At 36.3% G+C, this 10,224-nt stretch overlaps 1 protein-coding gene across 4 annotated transcripts in view; it reads right to left on the bottom strand.

Annotated features, from left to right (window-relative positions):
- LOC107740410 (cysteine--tRNA ligase, cytoplasmic-like) overlaps positions 1–10,224 on the bottom strand; it is a 19,437-nt gene that overhangs the window by 2,079 nt on the left and 7,134 nt on the right. For all 4 annotated transcript variants that reach the window (XM_016552826.1, XM_016552825.1, XM_016552828.1 and 1 more), the window contains 15 exons: positions 8,611–8,760; positions 8,273–8,413; positions 6,809–6,897; positions 6,564–6,685; positions 6,094–6,206; positions 5,803–5,931; positions 5,230–5,359; positions 4,158–4,261; positions 2,766–2,863; positions 2,485–2,674; positions 2,038–2,106; positions 1,500–1,581; positions 1,198–1,278; positions 1,053–1,120; positions 78–137 (listed from right to left, as the gene is read on the bottom strand). In XM_016552826.1, the coding sequence (XP_016408312.1) occupies positions 78–137; positions 1,053–1,120; positions 1,198–1,278; positions 1,500–1,581; positions 2,038–2,106; positions 2,485–2,674; positions 2,766–2,863; positions 4,158–4,261; positions 5,230–5,359; positions 5,803–5,931; positions 6,094–6,206; positions 6,564–6,685; positions 6,809–6,897; positions 8,273–8,413; positions 8,611–8,760 (1,626 nt within the window). The remainder of the gene's footprint in view (positions 1–77; positions 138–1,052; positions 1,121–1,197; positions 1,279–1,499; positions 1,582–2,037; positions 2,107–2,484; positions 2,675–2,765; positions 2,864–4,157; positions 4,262–5,229; positions 5,360–5,802; positions 5,932–6,093; positions 6,207–6,563; positions 6,686–6,808; positions 6,898–8,272; positions 8,414–8,610; positions 8,761–10,224) is intronic.

A 10,224-nucleotide genomic window follows, 5' to 3' on the forward strand; every position in this document is an offset into this window, starting at 1 on the left:
GACATGAGAGGATTTTTACATGAAGAGTGACTCAATTATGAAGTGTGTTAAGGGGTTTCTGTGATTGTTCTATTCACCTCTTGTTCTTGTTTCTTCTTGGCAGCCTCCTCTTTTTTCTTTTTCTTTTCATCTTCCATCTTGAAACAGTAAAGAATAAGTGGAAATTAATTACAAATTTACATTAACATGAAACAATTACTAGAAAAAGTAATTACAAGAAATTACTTTTATTCAGCAAGGAAGCATTCAATTGATCAAAAATGACCAATTCCAAAAATCCAGAATAAAACCTATCACGCTTTCCACAAAAACATTGAACTGTATCATACTGTAACTGTTTCTCAGCTTTGCCATCAAAGGAATAAATTACATATTAAAATATATTAAAACAGAAACAAGTTATTTTAAACTGTAATATTTCACAATATTGCTGTTTTACTGTAAATTTAATCAAGTAAATGCAGAATAAGTATTTAAAAATATTTTTAAAAATTCTTACCGAGCCCAAACTTTTGAACAGTAGTGTGTTCATAGTGTATTTTAATTTTCAAATATGAAGATGCTCATAAACCAACAGAGAAGTCTCAGAGATGCCCCTACCACCCTCCTTTTTTTAGAAACGCTATTTGCTGTGACCATCTCAGGTGGATCATGACTGATCTGCAGAATGTGTCCAGAGCAGTAAGCGTGCATACGAGGCTCAAAGGAGTAATTTAAAGAAGGTACAACAATAAACCGGTGCAACTTGAGTCCTTACAATTCATTCTGAAGGCCTAAATACATTTTTCATGACCTGGTTTGCATTTGAATCATTTCTTTTGTGATGCCTGATATGCTAAGAAACTTTTTTCCATTGACAGAAGGAACGTATCACCTTACCCTGGTGGAGTGATCATTTTGATCTGATTAATGACTAATTTCAACCTAATAAGGTGCACTGCAGACCAGCAGTACTATATGTGAAACGAGATACAAAACCTACACCACTGACACCAAATAAATCAAGTAGAGATATCACAATATACTGCCAAGTAGATGGATTCTGCAATTACCTTCTTCTTCTCTTCTCTTTCCTTCAGAAGGGTTTCTTTGTCCACCAATTTTACAGATGTGGGAAGTTCTTAGAAAAACAACAAAAAACATTGTCATTTTCCATGACATTCAGGGTTTAATAAAATCTCTGTAGCTTTCATTTACCATCACGATCCTCCAGTCGGACACCCAGCTCAGGTAAAGTATCATCACGCAATTCGTCACATAGCCTCAGCAATTCTGTCACTGGAAAACAAACACATTTCCCTAATGAATTCTCTTTTGTGCGTAAAAAGCACAATCTGTATTGTATGCAAATGTCTGTTGGAGCTACAGCTACAACAACAACCATAAAAAAGGAAACAAATCTTACAAAGAAATAAATTAGAACAAACTAAATGACTTGAGTACACATTGTAGGTCTTTGCTCTAAAATATAAATAAATAAAACACCCCGAGAGATTTACCTTTCTTCTCTCTTGCAATTTTTCTGACGTCTTCCCTGAAATCCGACAGCACTGACAAATAGGGCATGACTGTGTTCTCGAGCTGAAACAGACATTAAAAGATTAAAGGGGTCATAGGGGCCATTCACATGTCGCGCCTAAAAACGCGTGGAAAACGCTAGGCGCGCCGCTTTCTGCTTTTTCCCAAAGCGTTCGGGCGCTTGCGCTCCGGAGGCGTCTGCCGTTGCTAAGCAACCTTGACCTGCGCTGTCCATGAAGACGCGGAAGTTTCAGCAAAGTGTAAATGGATTTGCAGCACTAAAAATCGCTTGCAGTAGCTCTACTACTAAACTTCTTTAAAAATGGCTATCCAAAGGAAAACTTGAAATCGCATCATATGACCCCTTTAAGAAGAGTTTAATGACGGTGGACAACAATCCACAAAAAAGCATTATTATATTGAATCATTAATGACGTGTCTTCACAACTCTGGCTTTGTAGCAGAAATTAAAAGGAAAACCTTTGATGAATCAAACATGATCTGATTGGTGTGGCTTACATCAGAATCCTGTCCGTTTCCTCCAACAGGGAAGCCAATGGGCTCAGCTCCCTCAATCGCTCCAAATGTCTGTCAAAGCAGAAAACAGTTTTAGCAAGCACTTCAATGTGCATCCATTGTTTCAGTTTCTGTCTCTAAGGGTGCTTTCACACTAGCACTTTTGGTGCGCACCCAGGTTCGATTGACGTCAGAGTTCGGTACGTTTGGATGATGTGAACGCTGTCTTCCGAACTCGGGTGCGCACCCGCGAACCGTACGAGCAATGAACTCGGGTTCGGACCAAGCAATCGAACCAAGTGTGAAAGCACCCTAAATCTCAGCTTATTCATTGTAGCAATCCGAGTGAAGAATTTTAGAGATAGTAGAGAAACAAGTGTTCTCTTGTTGCATCCAGGTATCAATTATGTCCAAAGTCAAGCTCATATAACTACTTTTTTGTCTCGCTACCTTAAGCATGTCGGTCAAGTACAGGGCAATGCTCTGCAGCAGCATGCGGTTAGGCGGTAGTTTTGCACTCCTTCTGGCAGCCATGTAGGTGTTACTCTGACCGACAAGAGCCCGCATCTCCTCCAGAGCCGAACGAGTGTCTATGTTGTCACACAGTGCCTCATGAACTGATGTTTTCTTCTCATAGAAGCTACACAAACACACACAAATTACTGTAATGGGTGATAAAGCTTTATTTTTTAGAAGAGAGACAATGTAGTCTTAAGGAACATATGGGTCACCTTTTGTTTAGTTCAATCTCCTCAGCTTCCCATTTCTCAAACTGGCCAGTGATGTCTGTGGGGCTCCTCAGAATATCTTTAACATTTAGGAAGAACTCCTGTGGAAACAAAATGAGAGGAGCGAACACAAAAAATAGTCATGAAGGACTTTTTAATTTGCTCTCTTAAAAGAATATTCAGTTTTATGTTATGTGCTACTGTTTGAATGGTTTATAATACAAGCTTATAAACCATTCAAACATTTGGGGTTGGTAAGTTTTTACCATTTTAACCTTTTTTTTTCAGGGTTCTTCGAAGAATATTTCAAAATAACAGCATTCATTTGAAACAGTAATCATGTAAAAAGTCCTCATTTTTGAGCAACTTATTGCGTCCTTGCTGAACAAAATTATTAATTTCTTTTTAAAAGAAAAATCTTACTGACCCCAAACGTGTTGATATATATTCTGTAGTAATAAACAACCAGCCACAGATGTTGTTGTATTTAATCCAGCATTTTCCTTTAAATTGTTTAATTAAATATTTTACCATATTAAGGGTTAACATATTCAGACAATCCACAATCCATAAAATAATTTTTTTTTAAATTAAAAACCCCCCAGCATGTTCCTATTACTTCAAGGTCTAAGGGTAGTGAACTTGTGTCTGCATTATCATAAATACACTTTAACCATAATTTTCTTAAGGCAGTTTATAAGTGTTTGGGGAAAAAAAAAAAAAACTACCACTGCTAGACTGCTCTTAAAATACTGTTTTTGTGTTAACTAAGTGCGCAACATTTCCCACACTACATACACTAACACCCCTCTCAGCTTTTTAATGTACTTTGTTTGAATATTTACAGCTTTTACTTACTAATTTGGGACCTCAGAACCTCTATTCATCTCCAGTTATATTTCAGCCAAATTCTGTTGAGGGAATTGCACTATTATTGCATCACCGTCTAATAAGCCGTCTTCATTTTTACTCAAGTACAGCCTTTGGAGGTGCACTGGGGTAGAGGGAAAAACACTGTGTCTCATTAAGATCCTAACCTCAAGTTCGGGTGAGGCTGGTCTAAAAAATATAGCGTGTAGGTCAGTCATAGGTAACCTTCGCATACTTCCCATGCTAATGGCTGCCTGTGTGTTTCAGGCAAATTTGGAACTCTGCCCATGTTATATTCCTTGGTGACAGTAATTGATAGGTGGAAAGAAGCGCAAGACAGTATTAATGCGCCCTGAAGGACACGCGCTATTCTCCGACCTTCTGGGTTCTTGAAGGAATCTAGATAAGCCTATTATGCACTCATGAGGATTCTGTATGCTGATAAGTGGCAGATATTAAATTTGGACAGACTATGAATTTTGGGTACTTTTCTCCCCCACTGCTTCTTCCATGTTTCTCACTCACATTGATGAATCTCTCATATTGGATGGCTGACTCCATTGTGTTGTTGGAGTAGTCCAATGTGTCTTTCCACGAATGCATCAGAAAGGCCAAACGAAGCTGTCTTGCTAAAAGGAAATAAAGCACAAATGCACAATGTCAAAACTTATTTTTGTAGTTAATAAATGGATAAATGTGCAAGGCAGAATAAATGACCACACAAACACAAATGTATAGACACCACAGAAGCTCCTATAGGTCAATGACAAACAAGGATGTTTGAGAAACGAAAAAAAAAAAAAAAAAATTTATGTGCCAAGGTCTTAGTAATCTTTTCATCACTGTTGCAAAGATGTCAAGTGGTATATCCATCTAGTAAAAAAATACCTTCCTTGCCCCTTGAAGACACAGGACTTAATCATTATTTTTCAAAAAAAGTTACTGAACATTTCCAAGGTCAAAAACAATGACAGTGATGAATAAACTTGCCCTTTCATTTAAGAGGACAAAATGTGTGATATTTTCCAAGAAAATAATAATAAGCCTTCTTGCCGGCGCTACAGAGCACTGACCACCAGAACAGCCAGGCACAAGAACAGTTTTTTTCCCGCAGTCTATATTCAGCCTGAACAATTAATCTTTCATAATTATACATCGTCCATCACAACTAACATAGTTATCTGACATATTTATATTAAACTGCACACTTTGTAAATAACATATCTGCACACTAATAACATATCTGTACATTTATCTAAACATACTTGGTAATAAAGCTATTCTGATTCTGATTCTGAAATATAAAGACCTTGACACGCACTCATGAGGGTCTTAAGGGTTTCTCTTTTTCTCCTCCTTTTTTTTTTTTAAACCCTTCAAAGAACAACAATAATAACAATAATGATAATAAACTTAAAAATAATTTTGATTTGGAAATTGAAAACATACAGGTTATTCAAAGTCAAATAATTTCATAAAAAAGCAACAACACAAATTTAGACCAAAAAAAAAAAAGAGCATCAAGGTTTTGACCCATATGCAGATGTCTAAATATGTAACAGCGATACTTATAATAATATAATCGTATTATAATTACCCGTATGTTTGGCCAGGGCATCTTTGATAGTAATAAAGTTCTTCAGCGATTTGGACATCTTGCATCCGGCGATGGTCAGGTGACCCGTGTGTAAGAAATATCGTACCCAGTGATCATTCTCAAAGTATGCCTGTTCAAAAAAAAAACAAAAAAAAAACACATTGACATACAGCAATCCAGGGACAGGACCAAGTTCTTTATCATCAGTTTTCAGATTTAATAACAACTAGAAACCATCCGTTTACATGGCAATGCTCAAAACGCCAAAATGTATCCTTTGTAGTTGATGACAGCAAAATATTTCATCACTACATCATGTCACCTCTATATGCTCTTGCAAAATAAGAAAAAAGTGCACTGTTACAGTGGCTATAATAACATGCATATCAAACAGAAATGTGTATTTTAATTACAAGTTTGACAAAGACATGAACGGTTTAACTAGTCGGAAACTTGCCGTTATGGTAATTCCAACGTGACATGAATTCTGCATTAACCTGTACTGAATAATGAACAGGATTCTAATAACAGCTTTAAAACATTTTTCATATGAGCACAGTGTAATTTTCTCACCTCAGATTGCGCCAATTCATTGTCATGATGAGGAAAACGCAAGTCAAATCCTCCTCCGTGGATATCCATAGACTGTCCCAAAATGGATCCAGCCATGGCAGAACACTCAATATGCCATCCAGGTCTCCCCTTAAACATCCCCAGGAGAATTTTAGATATTGAACTCACAAACATTACCAATGCATTCAAAACTTTGTTGCGTTATATTAAAATGACTAAGCAGTCTCCAACTGTGGAGACATTTTAAGGCATGTTCATCTATGCATGTCTTCCTGATGTGTACTTCCTCACCTTTCCCCAAGGGGAGTCCCAAGATGGTTCTCCAGGCTTGGAGGCCTTCCACAGTGCAAAGTCATTCTGTGATCTCTTTTCACTAAGTCTGTCTGCTGAGATACTCAAGTCTCCTGGAAGAGTTAAAAAAAGAAATTCACTCATTAGAAAAACAAACAAACAAACAAAAAAAACATACAATGTCCAAGTGAACACTGAAGAAAACACTTAAGAAATAAAAAAAATAAAAAATGCCCTAACGTCCTGTTATACAATGGATAATTCTGGCTTGTTGCATCCACTGCTCAGATTATTATCGAGCTATATGCATTATCTAGTAACTGCCCTATTGGTGTGCATCAATACAACTGTATTACAGCAATAGTGCAATGCCATTCCACAGTCGAACTGGATACATTTATTGTACTTCTCAAAGGCCCACTTAAAAGTGTAAATCATTTTAAGGGACGTATTGCAATTTATTCCTGTACCTTCTCCTTCTTGAAGAGCCTTCTGATCACCAACGGCTTCTGGTACCAGTTTGGCATAAGAGTGAGCAGGGCAGGAATCAAACTTTGCTGTGTCAAAATATACTGATCCATTTGACTCGTATCTTGTGAGAAAAGAGCAGAAATTCATTCTTAGACATTTTCTCTGAAAGCAGTCTTTTTGTTTATGGGTTTTATCATGAAATATCAAAATAATCAATCTAGAAAGAAGACAACTCTATTCCTACCCATAACCGTTGTCCACAATTCTTTTGACAAATGCCACAATCTCTGGCACGTACTCGCTGACCCGTGTGAGAACATCAGGAGGGAGGACCTGTCAAGCAAAGACACCACAGGCTTTCATCCCTGCTCAGACTTAACATGTTTTAACATATCGGCAAGAACATGCATCACAATATATACAATACATAATACACAGTGTTGGGGAGTAACTAGTTACTTGTAACGGCAATACGGCATTACGTAATTTAATTTCAAAATAAATCCGTTGTAATCCGTTACAGTTACTGGGGGGGAAAAGTGTAATTAAATTACAGTTATTTATGAAAATGTTAACGATTACAAAGTGGGTTACATCTGAATATTTTCTGTAAAAAGCTAGGATATGTTGAATAATATTAATTTGTTGCTTTGCCTGTTTTTGGTGTGCATGATGATTAGCAAAGCGATGCTATTCTGATGCTTTTGATTGGTTCTCTTGTTTGAATTTGCAGCGTACCACTTCTGCCAATTATATCAATCCTCATTGCAGCTGAAATCTTTAGACTACAAACTGCCTGAGAGCTGATTAACTGATTAACAGTTAAAAACATCTGTTAGAAATGTAGAAAAGTAATCAAAAAGTAATCAGCTACATTAATGAAGTAATTGAAATAGTTACACTACTTGTTACATTTTAAATAGGGTAACTTGTAATCTGTAACCTATTACATTTCCAAAGTAACCTTCCCAACACTGATAACACAACAGCACAACTGTTTTCAACACAGATAATAATGTGAAATGTTTCTTGAGCACCAAATCAGCATATTAGAAATAGCTTCTGATGGAAGACGTGACATTAAAGACTGGAGTAATGATGCTGAAAATTCAGATTTGCTGTCATAGAAATAAATCACATTTTGAAATATGTGACTCTGGACCACAAAACCAGTCTTAAGTGTCAATTTTTCGAAATTGAGATTTATAAATCATCTGAAAGCGGAATAAATAAGCTTTCCATTGATGTATGGTTTGTTAGGATAGGACAATATTTGGCCGAGATACAACTATTTAAAAATCTGGAATCTGAGGGTGCAAAAAAATCTAAATATTGAGAAAATCGCCTTTAAAGTTGTCCAAATGAAGTTCTTAACAATGCTTATTACTAATCAAAAATCTATAATTTTGACCCATACAATGCATTGTTAGCTATTGCTAGAAATATACCTGTGCTACTTAAGACTGGTTTTGTGCTCCAGAGTCACATATATAAAAAAAAAACTGTTATTTTAAATTGTAATAATATTTCACAATATACTGTTTTTACTGTATTTCTGATCAAATAAATTCAGCCTCGGTGAGCCTGAGACTTCTTTTAAAAACATTTAAAAAATTACTGACCCCACATTTTTGAACAGTAGTGTATATACATTTTATTTGGGTCATTTTCAAGCTACTGAATTACTCATCAGTATTAGTTCACTCACATTCAGGGCTTCCATATCTTTGTGGTACTCTCCCTCCCAGTACTTTGGCAACAAAGAAAAGATTGAGTTTTCTGTCACTTGGCTCCCAAATTGGGAGTCTAACCAATCTGACAAGAGATCCTTAGCCTCTTCCAATAAGACCTAAAAATGAAAACCATTAAGAAAGAACCAGTTAGTTTCAGAACCATGTCATGAATTCAAATGATCTCATGAAACACTATGTTAATTGATGTGTCACTGAAACACATCAGTCAAATAATTTTGAAAGAATGCCTCATACGGCCCTGATCTAACTAGGTCACATTAAGTATTTTTAAAAAGCTGCTCAAATAATTTACCTGTGCCTGATTCTGGAGTGTATCGCCTGCAGCGTTGCTCTGCACTGCCACCTGCAGGGGACCCAGGGCAGCTTCCACTGCTGCATCCAGCCTCTCCAGCATCTGCTTCTTATCTGGGTCAGTAGTCTCAGCAAGCTTGGCTTTAAATGGCTAAACACAATAAAACCAAAATACATTAAAGCACAGTGATGGGGAAAGAGATGAAAGCAATGAAAACATTTTTGTGAAGGCCAGTAACCAACAGTCTAGCGGGTTTGAGGTGGTCTTGCTTCCATTTCGTTTTCAGAGCTGCTTAAATCTTTTCAGCAAAATGACTAATTTCATTACTTAATGGCAGCTCTTTCAATACTTCAGGATATTGTATAAATCTTTATTATCTTGCTAATGTGAAAGCAACCTGTCACACATAAGTTGTGTGAAAACTGAAGACAGACCTGAACTATTAGAAGAAGAGTTTATTTTTAATAGCATCAATTAGAGAAAATAATTAAAATTTTCAGATCATGCAGTATTTCTATCAGTCTTAAAGCTTGCTTGAAATAAAAACCACAACCGTCTTTTTGTCCATATAAACCTTAGTCAGGGTAGCGACATTTAATTTTTGACAGGAATGAAATCAAGGTTGTGAGGAACAGAAGTACAGTACATTCAATTGATTGTACTGGTGATTAACAACATGCCGATTGTTCAGCTGACAGAATGTCTTTCTGGAAAAAAAAACAAACAAAAAAACGTTTTGTTGACAAAAACACCATAAAAAGTTTTGAGAGTTGGTGAAAATAAGTAAAGACTATAGAAAGACAATAAGTCCATCCCCCACAGCCTCTTTTTCATGGCCTCTAACATGACTAAGGTCTATAGTGACACATATCTGAATAAAAAGCTTCTCATAGTAACTGGCTAATTCTACAATCGTTTCATGCGAGTCACAGGTTGCTGGAAGGGAATGATTGAAACTTGATTTGCTATTGGGCATCCTTATGGCCATGCCCTCACGCCAATGTACATGTCATCAGAGAAGAGATGCAAAAGAAGAGGGCATTTAATGGTACCGATTAAAAATTACGAGAACGTGTTTTTTTTAGGGCTGTCAATAGATAAAATTTTTAAATCTAATTAATCACATCCTTTTTCTGTGATTAATCGCACACTTCATGAAATGAAGCATAGACCCCACTTATCTTGTTTCAAATGGTTATTTTGTCATCATTTGCTATATCAAGCAAAGTAAACCAAAAGATTGAAGGGTGATTCTCAAAAATCTGGATTTTCTGCAAGCTTTTTTCAAGATAAATGTAGATGTCTTTCCAAAAAAGGACTCCAAAAGAACTCCAAAATGAAACTCCAAAAAGACACCAAAGAACCAAATGAAATAAGGAGCCTATATAAGCATATATGAAAGAAAAAAAAAAACGCAAAAAAAAAACAAAAAACATCTGAATTGTATAGTATGTGTAAAGTGCAACAGCAAATAGCTAATTTACGTTTTAGAGAAGTCAAGTTGCGATACCGAACAGGACCACATGGTGATGCCAAAAAAAAAAACCAAACCAACTGACGGCTGACTGCATACTACAGTACACGGATCCATTCAGAATAACTAAACACAGCAAC

The sequence above is a fragment of the Sinocyclocheilus rhinocerous genome, unplaced genomic scaffold, assembly GCF_001515625.1.
Source record: "Sinocyclocheilus rhinocerous isolate Xijiao unplaced genomic scaffold, SAMN03320098_v1.1 scaffold225, whole genome shotgun sequence".
Classification (NCBI taxonomy): domain Eukaryota; kingdom Metazoa; phylum Chordata; class Actinopteri; order Cypriniformes; family Cyprinidae; genus Sinocyclocheilus; species Sinocyclocheilus rhinocerous.